At 38.7% G+C, this 17,781-nt stretch overlaps 1 protein-coding gene across 1 annotated transcript in view; it reads right to left on the bottom strand.

The window, feature by feature from the left end:
* Positions 1-931: 931 nt before the first annotated feature.
* The window catches only part of TRRAP (transformation/transcription domain associated protein), a 77,229-nt gene continuing 60,379 nt past the window's right edge, over positions 932-17,781 (bottom strand). The window contains exons 65-72 of the mRNA XM_017734300.1: positions 17,170-17,369; positions 16,150-16,411; positions 10,122-10,347; positions 8,632-8,849; positions 5,408-5,592; positions 4,183-4,386; positions 3,059-3,253; positions 932-2,216 (exon numbers count right to left, since the gene is read on the bottom strand). Coding sequence (XP_017589789.1) covers positions 1,932-2,216; positions 3,059-3,253; positions 4,183-4,386; positions 5,408-5,592; positions 8,632-8,849; positions 10,122-10,347; positions 16,150-16,411; positions 17,170-17,369 — 1,775 coding nt within the window. The 3' untranslated portion in view covers positions 932-1,931. The remainder of the gene's footprint in view (positions 2,217-3,058; positions 3,254-4,182; positions 4,387-5,407; positions 5,593-8,631; positions 8,850-10,121; positions 10,348-16,149; positions 16,412-17,169; positions 17,370-17,781) is intronic.

The following is a 17,781-nucleotide window of genomic DNA, read 5'->3' on the forward strand; positions in this document are numbered from 1 at the left end:
ATAATCAGGAACTTCATACCCTGTACTTTGTCAAACCACTTTCCTGCTAATGGACAGCTGCTGCTGATACAAGAGACGTCAGATTTCCCCCAGGCTCTGAAGAATGCTCATGTATAACTAAAAGCTTTGAGATTTATCTCCTGGAGCTGGTGCTAAAACTCTGCGTTAAGACTGTGCAAGACTTCTCACAAATTGAGGTACATCCACAGCATAGGCTCATGAAAGAAGAGAACCAGGTATTAACATTTGCACATTAACACCATCAGGGAGCTCACTAAAATATCTCTCTGCTCCCTCACACTCCAAGTCTTCTTTTAGGACTGTATTTGAGATGATGCCACAAGCAAGAGAGATGTCACAAATCTAAAGACAACAAAGTTTGTCTCTTAACTTACATTCACGCTTTCCCATTAAGATTTCTATCATGGACAGAAAAGTGGCTGAATTATCTGAAGACTTCCTGTCAGGGAATGCTGTCATCTCTCAGACGTGCAAACGATTAAGAAATGCTCCTGGAACTCCTCTGTGCAGTGTGTGCTGTATTTCACAGCTGCAAACGTTACAATCTTCAAGAAAGGGAAGGCAACAATTCCCTTCAAGTCATGAAAGCACTGAGCTCAGTTGTGAATGACTGCAGACAGAGCGTGTTGTGACACATGCAGGAAGCGCTGTTTTATAAGAAGATTATTCTTGCCAACATGGTTTTGATAAGGAACAAGTCTTTGCCAAAAAAAAAAAAAAAAAAAAAGATATGTTTGTTTTCCAAATCCTTATGTAGTCCTTAGCACTCACTTATTTGAGCTTCCCCTTGTGCACAGGATACAAAAGGAGCACCAAGCATGGGAATGAAGGGCCATGCTTCATCCATCATACAACAAAGCAGAATCATACTTGTAGGATAATATTATAAATACTAGAAATAAATACCACAGAGAGTTTTACAAAATATTTATTTTGAAAAAAATCACTCTGTACAAATTTAACATTCTCAACACAGAAGTTTTATAAAAATGCCAACACAACAGAAAGACGAGTTAAACATTAAACTGCTCTTTTTCTTAAATTACAAAGGGACAGATTCATTCCAAAGAAGCTACTGTAATTCTAAACAGTAAAGAGACCTTGATAAGATTTTGTTTTTTCCCTATTACAGACAAATACAGGTATCAAAGGATGACTTTTCTCATCCTTTTATAAACTTCCCCCCCAAACACTGTTCACAACTAAACCAAATACTCTAAATGGTTTACACTTTCACTGTACATAGCTTGTGCTCCAGGAAAAGTCAGCACAATTTGACCATCATTTTCTCAGTGCCTAACAAAATCTCACCTCTATAACATTTGGTACAAAATTGTCTGTACAAACCAACATTGCTCATGAAAATTAGAAGCAAACTTAAAGGTTAAGAGCATTAATCTGTGCCTTCAATTTGGCATTGTGAAGAGAGAGTGATTAAGTAAAATTTCACTGAGTAAAACTCAGTAACTGGGATTACTGTATTTCTTTTTTTTAGTAATTACCATTGTATAAAAAGTTTATATACTGCAGGTTATTATTAGGAACAGCAGACCCTAAATCTAACAATGCTAGTTTCATAGTCTTCATCATAAAACTAGATTTTTCTGTATATTATTTTTCTCTCTTCATTTTAATCTATTTGCGAAAGCTGCTGTTGCATATCAACTGCTTAAACAGGAGGAAATGTCTCCTCATTAAACTAAAACCAGTAAAAACGCCATACTACTGTAAACACAACTAGAATGAAAACTGACAAAATGCAGTGTGGCAGGTAAGCCATCATCTGGAAAGCTTTTTTCACATTTTCTTAACACAAAATATGGCTCACACCACAAACAACAGGACGAAATAAAAACAACCAGGGAAAAAAAAAAAACAAAAAACAAACCTAAACTATTGAATCTTTCAAGTCACAGCCAGGGGTGCCAGGCAGGGTCCATCCTGCAGAGGTTGTCCAGGCTGTTTGCAGCTGCCACCAGGGTGTTGACTTTGCTCTCCCCTCCCTCAAACTGGGCGAGGTTGTGGAGGCGCGTCATGATGGCAGTCACAGCTTTCTGAACCAGTGAAACCAGCTGCTGGCTGTCCATGTTTTCGGGCTGCCCAGCTGCTGACAGTGGAGAGGAGGTGTCCTCTTGGGTTTTTTTGTGCCATGCAATGATTTCATCCCGTAGCACAGTTTTTAGGATGCCATCAACCTATATGAAGAAGAAAAATTGGATTATTGCGCTTAATCCAAAGAACAATCAGGTTCTATCAGATTACAGGATTGTAACTAGATTTTAGCCAACAGCATTTTGACAGTATTGGTGCCACGTTGCAATTTTAAACTTTTCAAAGCAAGTGTGGCTTCCACCTATCTTTATTATTTCCTCCCAAGGTGTTTCTTTTCATAAGAAGTTTCCACTACAAAAACACAACACAATGACTCCTACAGAAATTAATAACATATATTAAGATATTGATACACAAATACAGTTGTGTATATTCTATTTTAATTACTCCACTAATTCTTGTTTTTTCCCACACACACAGAAGTCTTGGGCAAAGATTTGGAGGACTTTGAAATGCTGGAGGGGTTTTTTTGCAGTCATTACACACTCAGGGAATATTATTTTCTGCTAAACAGGGAAAAAACACTGACTACAACATCCACACATATGTACCTAATATATATACATATATGTTATATAGGCCAGTTCTATCCTTGGATGTAAAAGAAATACCTGCAACAAATACTTCCCTATTTTTTCTCATCACTGAGCTGAATTATTGGTATTAATCTGTCACCTCCAACAGTCTCAAGCTTCTAAAGCAAGCTTTCACATGTCCAGTCTGAGTCAAATTAAACATTTACACATAACAAATAAAACATTTCCAAAAAATTTCCAACATTTCAGCCGGCCTTTGTGATGACCTCAGGGTAAAATTTTAAAACAGATACACATCATTCAGTTCCTACCTTCAGCAAAAAAGTGCTGTTTAGTTCATAACTTGTCAAATACAAGCCTGCAAATAATGGTGCAGAAGGTATACAAACCTTGAAGTTTGGCTGTGCAAAGCAGCGAGCTACTGCAATCATGGATGCAGTGAGGGGCCCAGACACCCCGATGGTGGTGAGAAATTCCGAGATGTTGGGGGTGAGCCGGAACGGAACCGGACGATTGGCATCCAAATCTCCGGTGGCATCGTTAATGTCAAAGCGAAAGTAGGCGACATTGAGCTTGCCAGTATCCTGGGTTTAAGAGAAAGATGCACAAAAGCAATTAAAGGAACTGATTTTCCTTCCTGGGACCAAAAGCAGTTGAATTTTTGTTTCTGTTAATGCTGAGTTCCAACAGTACCACAATAGCTTTTCACTCATTCACCCAAAAAGCTTTTGAGCACAGAAGTTATAAATAAAGGCATGTACAAAGTCAGGTAAGTATATTTGTCTCAAAATGTTGTGTCCAAACCCATCACTAAATACATGTGATGCCAAACTTAAGGAATAGATCCTTCTAGATCATGATCTGTACAGAGTCACGGCCAACAGACCTCTGGGACAACATTCAGTGTCCAAGGCTCACTGTGGGTAAGCAGCTGAGCACTTAATAGAGGGATCAAAAAATCCTAATTGCTATACAGACTATAGCTCTCTGTGCATTAAAATGACATTGGGACTTTAATAAATACTACCTTTGCTCTCTTAAGGTGGCAAACCTCATTTTATATGTTAGGTTAAAACAGAAAAATCATGATTAATAGGAGTTGTAGTTTGATGCCAATGCTCAAAAGAGAATGGTATTTGAAAAGGGGTATAGCCCTGTAAGAAAATGAAGCCCTAAACGTTGCTGTTCTTAGATCTGTTTGATTTAATACAGAGGTATTTTGAAAGCAATATATCTAAAAGAAGACTAAAAAGAGAGACTTATCAGTCATTTACATTAAGAGTTCCAATATCTACGAAGGACTTCACAAAGTTCTAAGCTCTCCCCACAGAAGGCAGAGTTGATGTCCACGGGGACTGCAATTTAAAGTACTCCCTACAGGAAGTGCAACCACACAGACATAAAAAGCCTACTGAAATGCACTATTATATATGTTGAACTTTAACTCATTTCAAAAGCACAGTCCAAATATCCATCTGACCCAAGACGACAGAACGAACAACCTGAAGCGTACCTGGGCAATCTGCAGCATCTCGGGGTTGAGCCTGTTCAAATGGAAGATGAATTCTGCAAAGCCAATTAGGGCTAACTGGATGGTGAACATCTTCCGGAAGGTCCAGTAATCCGTGGCATTGGGGAAGGTGTGCAGAGCCCACTCCTTGAGCATGCTGCGAGGCACCATGTTACTCTGCACCTCCTTCAGGATGTCTCTGAGAACCTACACAGGAAAAAGGTTCGTTGGAAGAGGGTGTTTTTAATGCACTTCTTAGCAACAGACAGATAGACCTAAAGCAACTACCAATCTGCTTTTAATTGTTGTATCTCATTTTAGGAAAAGCATTAAAAAAAAAAGAAAAATCTATCAAAATATTTAATTGCTATAGCATGTACTAGCCTAATGAGTTAGAAAAAGAAATAAAGTTAGGATCCGATTATGTTACCCCAGAAAGCATGTTAGTCATGTTGACTTTAATTAAATGGTTGTTAAAGCTTCAAAAGCAAGAATTCTGCAAATAGAAACAAATGTTACATAGCACTTCCACTTTATTTCATAACAAAGAAAGTGAGACAATTGTTTAAATTATGTCTGTAATACATATTTATTGTGTATTTTCTAAAAGCTGTATTTGGAATGGGACTGGCATTTTATGTACGAATTTGCACTAACCCTAAGATAAAAAACATTAAAAAATCTTATATATCACAATTGGTTGTTTGGTGGAGCTTACAGAAAGAGGGGGCTTTGTTCTTTCTGAGTACTTCATTTATTAGGTGAGATTGCCCAACTGTTTGGCTTAGATGAAATGGATCCACTGGCAATTTTAAGAGAAACATTAGAAGAACATGGGAAGCCTGCCTCACATATCATGCTGTAATGGCTTATGTAAATTAGGAATCCTGCTTCCTATGCTGTCAATTAATTATTTTTAAAGCACTGTACAAGAGAGCAAATAAAAAAAAAAAAATCAATCAGCACCCTGCCTGTTCTCAGTCCCATTTACCCAAAACAACTTCCAGCAATACAAATACAGCTTTTTTTTAATAAAACTTTTCCAAGACAACCTAAACCACCAAAGAGACATAGAGCTCTCATTATGCAAAATCAAAATAAAACTGCAAAAAATCCAACCACCACCCGTGCACCAGGTACGTGTCTGACATGCAATGAGAGGTGAAGCGCTGAGGGGAACTGACATGGGGAATTTCAGCCCGGGATGGAATCCGGGGTGCTGAGGTACCTGGTGGCTGGCCTGCGTGCCCCGCGCCTGCACCGTGGCCAGCCGGTCGTAGTAGCGCGAGATAGGGTTGTCGTGCTCGATGCCCTTCTTGGCGCAGCGCTGTTTGTAGATCTCCACCAGCGACAGGGACGAGGGGTTGTCCTCCACCAGCCGCATCTGCGGGGACACGGCCACCACCCGGGGCACTGCGGAGGGCACGGGGGGCAGAGAGCAAAGGGAAACTGAGCGCTTCATGCAGAGCCCGAATGCTGACACAGCAGCCCTTAGAACACGACTGTCATACATGAAATCCCTAATTGTGTTTGGTCTTTGCATATTAAGTGCGCTAATTAATTAATTCTGAGTTATATATTTTTAAATTGAATGTTAAAATTAGCCCATGGGCCCAGGTACAAAAATCAAGTTCCATTATCAGTGTTTTCAATTGTTCAAGGTAGTTTATTAAAAGAGTTGCACTATTCCCAGTTAAAATTCCCCAGTTAAAAATTCCCAAGTTATGTCCCCTTCTCAAACTTTAAACCACCTGTACACTATAAGAGTTATCTTTCCTATGTTTATTGTCTAATTTTACAAGTGTTTTAAGATGTGTTGGATGTATTTTAATATTTTTTAAGTGTTTTTACTTTGCACCCTAACTCAAAGTCTAACTTCAAAACCCCAGTTTCTAACAGCCACCAGCTATTTTTAGCTCCTCAACCATTGCCCTGTAGGCAAGCTCCGCGGCAACCTGAATTTTAATGAGGGCATGTTACCACCCTTATCTCAACTGATACCACCCCTCTGACAACGACGAGCTATTGGTGGGCTGAGATGATCTGTCAAAAGGAAAGCACCGATCACTTTAAACTGAAGGGGCGGGCTGTGGGCGGGCTGTGGGCGGGCTAGGGCGGAGCAAAGGCACTATAAAACAACACGACGCGCTTCAGAGAGAGAGTCCCCTGCAGGCTAGCTGTGGGTGGGCATTAGTGCTGGGCATTAAAAGCCTTACTCCTATTAAGGAGCCTTTAATAACTTTTTTCCAACTTTTGGACCAGCCAAAAGTCAGCTCAGCACTGCAAGTCCTTTTTCTCTACCTGAGGTCCAGTGCTGTCTCAGCCAGAAGATCTCAGATCCCTGCACTCCTGGGGCATACCATCTACTGAGCCATAGGATCCCAAATTTTTATATTTTTCTAATTTTTGTAATTTTTCAATTCTTCTGTTTTCAATAAATTATTTTAATTTTTAATTTAACTAAGAGTTGTCTCTTTCCTCACAACGGCCCCGATCATCAGCTGAAGTGCATCGAGGGAAAGTTTTCATTGCTGTGCTCATAACTAATTTGCAAGCTCGGTTAAAAAGGAATTACAGCAGGGTTTTTTTAATCTTAACAGAAACATGAATTGTATTTTCAAAAAAAATGGAGCACTCATCATTCTTCCTATTTTTTTTACCTTTAGGCAACAGAGTAATACTTTGTTTTGAGGCAAAGCAGTTCATAATACCTGATTACAGGACTTTGGCATTACGTCAATAAAAATGATTCTGAAGAACAAAGATTAGCTCATCAGGGTATATAAAGTGATTCAAAAAAACTGAAGGAAAAAATATGGTAGTTGAGGAATAGATGTTTAAATAAAATAGTGAAGACAGAGAAAAATATTCAATAATCAGAAAAATGAAGCCACTGGGCTTTTTCTTGATGAGCAGTAAAACATCAAAAACCTGACCTGCACTTTTATGCTGCTCAGTTAATTTATCATTCTACCAAGTCTTCTGTTCATCCCCACCTAGACAAATACACACAAGGTTTCTTCAATAGCTGGCTTTTCCAATGACACTGTTGTCACTTTATTTACCATTTGTTTTAACAAATCCTTTGGCTTGTACATTTTGGTCTTTTTGAAGTCAGAACTCAAATATGCATTTGTAGGCTCTACGTGCAACTTGTATCATACACCTACCTAAGCTCCTGACAGTAACTTCATGTCAAGAGATACTATAAGCCCAAGAAGGAGTGATAAAATCATACTTCTTTGAAGATCTCAGCACTTTTTAAAAAGACAACAGCAATGCAGCAGCTTTGTCTTAGTGTCTTGAATTAAAGTTTCCCTTCTCTGTTAATATATTTCCTGTTCACCCAACAGGGATTATTAGAACTGACCAATGCAATGTGCAGAACTCACTTATATGAGGTCAGTATATGATTCATTGACCTTCTGAAATGCAAAGTATTTATATATTAATATGAAGTAGTTATACAGCCATAAGCTGGAACTTGCCAACAGCCTCAGTATCTGGACAACACAAGAACTTGAAAGCATTTACAGTGGTATCTGAAACACAAAACCAAGCAAGTTGCCAGACTGATATTCTTTGTTTCTTTTTTCATTTCATGAAAGAAACATAATAATTTATACTTGACACATGAAAAAGGCAAGATACACAAGGAAAAAGAATTAACACTGTTCTCAGCCTTCTTTCACTGCTTCTGTTTTGAAAAAAATTCTTTTTATTATGTATTTTGGCAACTTATACACATAAATCCTATTGGAACTCTGTCTTTTCCCATCATTAAGACCAGACTACCATTACATTTGTTAATTCTGCAATGTTTAAGCATTGACAGGCAGCAAAGCTAGAAGTAACCTTTTATAGGATCATAGAAGTATGTTCAACAGAAGTCCTCCATGTGATATCCAGATTATTTTATTTGACAAAAAGTAACCAGTCAGTAACTATTCCTGAAAGGATAATTCCTATCACTATGGATAACATTCAAAAATTACAAAGATACATTATTGTATCAGAGAATTCAGAAACTATATCTGAAATTCAGAAGAAAAAAATTCTTCTGTGTTACGTGGAAGACGTAAAAGAAATTCAATATTCATATATCGCAACTTGGGGAGAAAAGGTTTGGTTCTGTCCCTCTTCAGTTGTCTTTAAATGTTTATTCTGAAGTACATGCACCCATTTCCACACCAACAGGCCCAGTGGGCATCTCTGCCTTAAATATTCACAAGTGCACTTGTATCATAAGCAATGCACATAAGCACTTCTGCAAACACCCCAGATCCCATGCAATCAGCTGCACTTCTCCAGAGGGGTGCTACAGCTCCAGACAAGACTAATCACCCACACAGATGTGAATTTACCTTCTGAATATTCAAAAACCTCCAGCGATTGTAACCTTGGAGTGCAACTTACATTTAAAAACAACACAGACCTCTCTCTTTGCGGTACCTGTGAAAAACAAATGCCTTTTGGTGGTCTCCTTCCTCTTCTCCAGGCAGGGGTTGAGGAGGCGGAGGAGCTGCAGGACCCTCTCCTCGCGGCGCGACTCGGTCAGGCAGGCGTCGTTCATCACCAGGTACGGGTAGATCTTGCCGTTGTGCCCGCGGATGTACAGCCTGCGAGCCGCCGTGTTGTGCTTCTGCACGATCTCCACCCTCGGCATGAACCTGCCAGGATCATTTGATATTCATGACATGGATGAGGGTATTGAGTCTTTCATTAGTAAATTTGCAGATGACACTAAGCTGGGAGCTTGTGCTGATCTAGTGGAAGGAAGGAGGGCTCTGCAGAGAGACTTGGATCGATTGGATGGATGGGCAGAGTCCAACAGGATGAAGTTTAATAAGTCCAAGTGCCGAGTTCTGCATTTTGGCCACAAAAATTCCCAACAACGTTACATGCTGGGGACAGTGTGGCTGGACAGTGTCCGGGTGGAAAGGGACCTGGGGGTGCTGGTCAACAGCCGACTGAACATGAGCCAGCAGTGTGCCTTGGTGGCCAAGAAGGCCAATGGCACCTGGCCTACATTAGGAACTGTGTGGCCAGCAGGAGCAGGGAGGTCATTCTTCCCCTGTACTTGGCACTGGTAAGGTCACATCTTGAGTGCTGTGTCCAGTTCTGGGCCCCTCAGTTCAGGAAGGACATAGAGATGCTTGAGTGTGTCCAGAGGAGGGCAACAAGGTTGGTGAGGGTCTTGGAACACAAGCCCTATGAGGAACCATTGAGGGAGCTGGGGTTGTTTAGCCTGGAGAAAAGGAGACTCAGAGGTGACCTTATCACTCTTTACAACTCCCTGAAGGGTGGTTGTAGCCAGGTGGGGGTTGGTCTCTTCCACCAGGCAGCAACTGACAGAACAAGAGGACACTGTCTCAAGCAGCGCCAAGGAAGGTATAGGTTTGATATTAGGAAAAAGTTTTTCACAGAAAGAATAATAAAGTACTGGAATGGTCTGCCCAGGGAGGTGGTAGAGTCACCATCTCTGGATGTGTTTGAAAACAGACTGGATGTGGCACTTGGTGGCATAGTCTAGTTGAGATGTTAGGACATGGGTTGGACTCGAAGATCTTGGAGGTCTCTTCCAACCTCATTATTCTGTGATTCTGTGATGAGACCTTTGTAACCGTTTTGAACAATAAGATCTCTATTGATTACAATGAAAGCACTAATCTCAGTTTATACCAACATACAAGAAAACCAAATATACTCTGGACAGTACAGTTGTTTAGTGATCTAATTACTAAAATTATTGAAGGAGAATAAATTATAAATTTTAAAAAAGTCTTATATCAAAGTTTGACTCTATGTAACATACATATATAAAATATCCATCTGCTATAAAATATCCATCTACTTTTGCGGAGTGCATGGATGGAGAGGGCTTTAATTTTCTTCTCTAAAGTTTTCACAATTACAGCTACCAAAAGGTATTTTTAGGTTACCTTGCTATCTTGATGTAGTAATGTGTTGGCTTTGGCATAAGGAATTCTCCAGGTATTTCTACTTCTGCAGTTTGAGCTGAAAAGTTACTTAGAAAGCGGCACTTTTCCTCTATGAGGAAGAACTTTGGAAGCTGTTTAGTTTTGGCCTCCAGAATTTTGATCCATTTCTTTAGTTTGGAGATAAGGTTGTGGAGTTTCATTGATCCTGGCACACTGAAGTCAAAATCTAAAAATAAGCCAAACAAAAACAAATCACCCAAGTCAATAGTGCAAACCAAACACAGACATCCCCACTAAGCTGAACTGCCTTTAAAAGACAGGCTCTGTTGAATATTTCTATTTTCTGTAATAGAAATCACTGCAATACTGAGCATTTTCTGGGCCACACCAACACCATCTTCCCAACATCGCTCTCACTACAGTTTCAGAACAAAGCAAATAAATAATAAATAAATAAACAATTAAATGTCTTTGAATTTCCCAAAAGAGGGAAAATGAATAAACCACATGCATGAAATGATGGCTCAGCACTTCAGTGCCACAACAATGAAAGACTGAACACACTTGGGTAAGAAGACAAAGTGTTCTCTGTAAACCTCATTAAGTATGGCATCCCAAATTGTGCCAGTTAACCAAAAGACTTGAATTTTTAAACTCATCTCTACTTCCTGGAAGATGCCATTTTAAGTTCAACATGTCTCAAGTGAAAAAGCAACAGCAAAAAAAACCCAGAGAATATCAATTCAGTATTTCTGAAACTTACAGCTAGAGCAGAACAGAATCTTCAGTATTATTCAATACAACAAAAAACTAAGTCTTAAAAATGAGTTTAAACTTTCTTGCAGAACCTTTGTTTCAATATCTTATGTACACTCAGTATTTTCCTAAGCTGACAAAAATACCGAAAACCAAACAAACATGAGTGCTGCTCAGAAAACCTGACCACATAAATATGCTACAAGCATCTGCCTGCTAGTGTGCCAAGAGTGAATTAGGTATGTGCACATAGCAATTGCTGCATATAAAAGTTTTTTTCAAAACTCTGCTTGTCCCAAGGACTTACTCCTACAAACAAGCTTAGAACATTCATTTAGCCAGCAGAGTTCCTGCCATTCTATACATACGCTCTTCTAAGTTCTTGTCTTTAGTCCAGGATGCTAATGGCAAAGAAAACAGTGCAGCCTAGGATTGCTTTCATTTTGCTGTTCTGTTACTTAAATAAATATCAGAGAACATGTAACCCAACATATTTCACTGTGTATCCACAACAAACTGATATGCTGAGAGCTTTCGGTGAAAGACCTAAGTTTACTAGCCTAAAACAGAGCAAAAAACCAGCACACACAAAATCCCTTCCACTTCTGTAAGAGAAAAAGTCTATAATGAAAAATACAGTTTCATATTTATGGATGTAATATTCCCTTTTGTTTTTCTGCCTGCTGTGGGCAGTGCATCTATTGCAATATCACTGTAAAACATTCTTATTATAATCCCAAGCCTACCCTCTAGTGAGCAGTGGGAGTAAATCATTTCATCAAAGTGACAAAATTATTGCATCATTTATCTCCCAAATCTCTGAAGTGCAGGAAAGTACCCTCAAACTGCAACTAGTTTTTGTGCCAATGTGAATCAGCCAAGAGGTAAAAACACACATCAATATATTTTCCTAACAAAAAAAAGTCATTCAGTTCACCACAAGAGCAGCTCTAGTTTGTTGAATGCCTATTTAAGGATTCTTGTTGTTCTTTTGTTTCCCAGTGGCAGATGGGAAAAACAGAGAGTTCAATTAGTCTTTCTGCTCATGTCACAGAGAGCCCATCTGAGAAGAAAAATCACTTCAGCTGGAAGAAAGGGAAATTCAAGACCAAACATTATTTGTGTACAAAGTCTCTCTGCTTTGCAGACATCTTAATCTATATAAACAGTGGTTTTGTTTCAAAAAAACCCACATTTCTTCAGTACTTAGCATTGGAGAACACCTCTCTCAAGCCAACACACACTGGTCTGAAGCACCTCACTACTTGCACCATCTGTTCCTAAACAGAATGGGAAGTTTTCCCCCTCGTCCTTAATGGAGATTTTCACTGAAGGCCATGGCACAGACTGCAGTGGAAGCAGTTTGCTCTCTCTCTGCTCAATGCTGCTGAAGTTTCTTGCCACTCTCAAGAGAAGGAGAAATGAGGCACAATCTTCTTCCCAGTGAGACCAACCTAAAAAAATCCTGATGGCTCTCAACACTCTTTGATTGAGGGCTGTACCATGACTTCTCAGGAAGCAACACCAAAAAACACACTGGAGGTACCAAAATTGGAGTACCAAACCCTCTGTTTCCCCCAGTCCCCTTGACCTACAGAACACTAACATGGCATTAAGGAAACAAACACCTCCAAATTAAGACTCCTGAACTATAGAAAAACACCATGGAAGAAAATAGTTGTAATCAATGAAAAGCATTAATGCTTTTTGAGCAAGCAACAGTTCATTTGAAGATTTTTGAGATATTCTGACCATAGGAAAAGCCTGATCCCATTAAAGGTTCACACCTCAAGGATGTCCAGCTAAAAAGCCAAGCTCATGTAAGGTATCCCTGAGGACTGAGTTGTAAGTTCAGCTGCACAAAGCAGGCCAATTCTTTATGCCCATGACACTGAAGAAGATCCAAGCATTCTCCAAAATTGAAGTGCTGTCCTGCTTTTGAAGTTATTATTCAAACATTTATATACTCTACTTCCCAAAACTTCTTTCTAATCGCACAAGAACTTCTGGAAAAAAACAACAAAGATGAAAAATCTCAGTGCCAGGAGAGCAGAAATATGGAGCAGGACTTCTGGTTTATCTCTCAGCTCCAGAACACCAAGACTGAACAGACCAGACACCAAGGTCAAATATTATCCATCTCTTCATCGGGATTTCCTGCATAACATCCTGTTACCTAAAAATTACAAGGGAAGCAAAGAAAGAGCTAGCAAAGTATGCTATGTTCACTCTTGAGCAAAAAGGGGGAAAAAAAATCCTTAAAAAAGCTGAAAATGAGCAGAGCCGTTTCCCCTGCCCTCTCCCCCCAGTTCAGAGCCACATTTGGGTTTCAAGAGCTTCCTCCTGACTACAGAGCTACCATGTATAGTGAAGAATTCATTGTGCTGGGTGACAAAGTCTCAAGGAAATTACTGTGCCCTTCAAGGGTGTATTTTGGTCCATTCATATTCAGCTTGAGTGGAGAGATGGTTGCAGAAAGAAGCTGATCCAAACTGTAAACTATCATCTGCCCACAAAAGGACAATTGAGGCAGCTTTTCTGCTGCTTACACTGCTGAGAGAGCTCTCAAAGGGAGCATTTTTCAGCATTTTCTATTCTTTGATGTCAAAAGGTTTAGCAGAAAAGGAGAGAAAGAACAAAGAACAGATAGTCAAAGAACTGTGCATTTGAAGTTCCAGAAAAAAAATTCAAAGGAAAATTTGTTTTTATAATATAACATTAGGATGGGGTAAAGATGACCTATCACAGCTCCAACAGTCCACACTGCTGCAGAATTTAGAATTTAGAACATAAGATGGTGTGAGAGTCCCCAGTGGCTCCAAACAGAAATCAAAATACAACCCTGATGTTGATGGAAATGATTATGCAACCAAACCCTGTTGAAAGTGTCAATAAAACATAGCTGTCAACATTAATCTGGGAATAATTGACAAAAAGTTTACTCCAAGGCAGCTCCTTAGCTTGGATACTTTTGAAATGAAAAGCAACCATTGTAATTACCTTCCATCATCCAAATGCAACTAGTACTGAGAATGGGAAAAACAAACATGAACATTGTAGAGTGACAGAAGGACACATTAGGCACACTCTACAATTGGTTTCTCATCATGTTAAAATAGTCTTTGCAATCTTCAGTACAGTAATTACAATCCTATTCAGTTATTTACATACATTTTGTTGTTATTGCGAAATCAATAAAAAACTTATTTTCATTTTAGGCATAATGAATTAAACTACAGAAATTATTAAGTATGCTGATTGGTTTAATTTCCTCTGTTTTCCCACTTTTAACTTGTAAATTTAAACACTGGATATAATAGATTAAAATAAAATCTAATCCAGCACTAAGCAAAATAATTACTGGTATCCTGCAAACATTCATATTTCATCATATTTGAAAAATAAAACATTAACTCTTCAAAAAAAAGTAATTACTGTTATTTAACTGAAGTTTACTAAGAAACACTTCGCATTCAACGACTTCACATGATTTTTATGACCAGGCCTATGTTATACTTCGGTTTATATGTTGTTCCATATAATTCTTTAATTAAGAGAGAAAATCTGAAAAGCTTAGCAGCCATTTATATATCACAAAGATATATAAAAATAGAATAATAAAAAATAAAAACAGTGTAAAAAACTGGAAATCATCTCCATTTTTTCACTAAAAAATTGGAACTGAAGTGTAATTAAACTTTCTTAAATGTTTCTCTAGAAATGTTTTGAAATATTACTTCAGATATTGCAGACTTGAGTCTGGTGGTGTATTTACTTCTCCTTTACACCTCAGAAACCCCAGATCTCTCTGATGCTCACAGGAAAGGAAGCAGGAAGAGATACTGTGACAGACCAAAAATAACTCAAATCCAACCAAAACTGAGCATATCAACAACGCTTAGAGCAGTAAACAAGTGGCTAAACTACTGCTGCCATGTAATGACTATAAACAATTATTAAAAATTAAAACCAAGTCCAGACTTGTATTAAATGTAGAGTACTTCAGCTGGAAGGGATCTACAGCAACCACCCATCACACTGAGCCTGCTGCCTGCCAGGCAGCACCCCCAGGTACCTGCTCTCCCCATTTACACCTGTACCTGGCACTATTGCTCTGTTCTAGGTACAGAATCCTGCACTTGGACTGGTGAAATTTCATCCCATTAATCATTATCCAATGATTTTTTTCCCCCCCTGTATGCTCCTATTAAAGGCACACAAAGTGTTTCTACTTCCATTTCCCTCCCTAGTACACTTCATCCAGTAAAAATTTAATCATATGGTTCAGGACTTTCATTATCTGCTGTCATGCAACTGCTGTGCCTCAGAAAGGACATCATGCAATGCACGGCGTGCACAAGATACGTAGGTCATTTCTACAACTGAGTTACTTTCACAAGATTCCCATCAGTTCCCTTATTTTCACAATATTATCAGCAAAATGCTTGAAAAAACACCCCAAGTCTACTTGTCAAACACTCTCAGTTATTTATGCAACACTCAAAATTGTGGCAACCCAAAACACTGATGCCAATCAGTGTCACCTTCTGTCATATGTGAGCTGCGTGGCCTTAACACATTTCACCAAACAAATCAAGCTTGTAAACAAGCTTTTCTTAGAATTTTAAATCAAGATCAGATACTTAAATATGTAACCACTGGTTAAGAGAAAATGAATGAAGCAAAAAGCTACTTCCCTTAAGTATCTTTTTTATTAGATCTGATTAAAGTTATTGATTCAATTTACCAGTGATGTAAATTTGGGTAATAGAATTTTTATAATCTAGTTATCCAAAACACTAAAGTAATCTTACTCATCAGAAGTAGGCTGTTTTGAGAGACTTCACATAAAACCATCAGTTCGGAGTTCTGGAGTGAAAATGTCATTAAATTCTGGCATCACAGAGACAGAGATCATTACTGTCCCTCACATACAGCAGGCAGTTCTGTGTAAATTGCAAAAATATTATAGTGAAGTAATCTAATTTATCTTTAAATACATATGTGATCAAACGAGAGTCTTCAATAATAAAAATACAATATATTTATTCTCCAGACTGATGTCTGTTTTCCACCTGAATTACATTTGTTACTCCACAAAAGACTGGAACAAAACTATTCCAGGTTTGCTGAATGACACAAAGGTGCTGTTTTCTAAAGTTTCTCTCAGGAAAGATATTGGAATTAAAAAGCAGAATGCCCTCACAGCTGAACTGGAGGAAAATTTTCTTGAGATTAAAAGCAACATTTAAAAAAAATTTTAAACATTTACCTGTTGTAAATTGCCCTTTTAACTTCTGGAACACGGGGTCTTGAGCTGTTGCCTGTGCTCTCCTAGCTAGAGACTCTGAGGCTGCACTAGAAAACATGGTGGACACATTAGAGACGTTCTCAAGACCCACTCCAAAGGTGCTGACTAACTTCTTGACAAAATTCAGTGTATGAGGAGTGATTTTGGCATCTGAAACGGCTCCGCTTTTCTCAAAGGCAACAGAGTAGCACTTTGCCAAGCCCTGCTGCAGCTGTCTAAGAACCTAAGGATGAAAAAAAAAAAAAAGCAAAATAGTCAGGAAGATTAGGCCTTCTGATTTGACACCAAATATTTATTCCCACACTGCATTTTATATAGCAAAATTATCCTCTCAGAAACATCTACTCAAAACTCTACTTTTAAAAGGCATCAGAGGGTAAATCAGAATAACAGCACTGAATTCCATCAGCATTGCAAACAAACTGAGCGGGGGAAATGCTGCATCACAAAGGACAACTTGCTCCTTTCAACAGCAGGTAACTTTAAGATTTCATGTTTTGAGATATATGAAAAAAATGTGATATAAGGAAACCTTCAAATAAACACTCTGCTAGGGAGACAGAACAGAACAGTCCAACACTTTGAGAAGCAAATAACAGCAGAGTGGCAGGTCCATCTGCTCTCTGTTGTAATTCAAATTTCAGGTAACAATCACCACCTGTCACAGACCACCAGCTCACGAAGGAAACTGGTATCATTGAAACTCAGTGTAACAATATACATTTTCACTTAGTATGAGCAACAGCTTAAATGCTAGAGGCATTCATCACATTAACAGTTCTGCAAAGCCTCTGTACTGCTCCCAGAAATAACCAAGATCCTTAAATTCCAATCAGAACAGTTACTTCTACAAATACATCAGTTTACTAATCAAAACAAACAGTTATGCTTTCATGTTTAAAATTAATTCTGGATAAATATTTTGCAGTTAAATTTCCCTTATATGATGCATACATATGAAGGGGTATTGAAGCCAAATACCTCTTCATGCCAATTCTCTCTGAACCAGACCATCTGATCCACAATGCCTTCCAGGGAGGACAGAAGTGTTGGATGCAATTCCCGCTGCATGTGCATTATCCTGCTGCATCTCCACATTGGGGCAGTGGCTCTGATGGGCCCAGGGTCTGAGGCAGAGTGGGACTGATTTCCAACTGAACTTGGCTGCTGTTGCCCTGAATCTGGAAAGTGAACATTATAAAGGAAGGAAGAATTACCTTTCACGAACTTGATACGCGCCCATGTGAAATAAAATAAATCATTCCAAGAATTGGCTTGAGATTTACATTAAGTATTAATTATGTATTACTTACTGAGTTTCAGAAAATTTTTTTTTAGAAAGAAAATTGGGGTTTTGTAGAGAAAACTCTGCACCAAATGCTGTTTAGTGGTACAGACTTCCCAACATTAAAGCAAAATAAACACTCCTCAAAACTACATAGGAGGTGTAGCTTTTACATTACCAACCTATGCTCTTGAAGTAACAGACATTGTTTCATAGAGGATCAAATAATCTGAATTATGGGTGGTTTTTTCCCTTCCATTTTGGGGAGACCTTTCACACATAACTAAAGAATAAATATGTTCATGCCA

The sequence above is a fragment of the Corvus brachyrhynchos genome, unplaced genomic scaffold, assembly GCF_000691975.1.
Source record: "Corvus brachyrhynchos isolate BGI_N302 unplaced genomic scaffold, ASM69197v1 scaffold5, whole genome shotgun sequence".
Lineage (NCBI taxonomy): Eukaryota > Metazoa > Chordata > Aves > Passeriformes > Corvidae > Corvus > Corvus brachyrhynchos.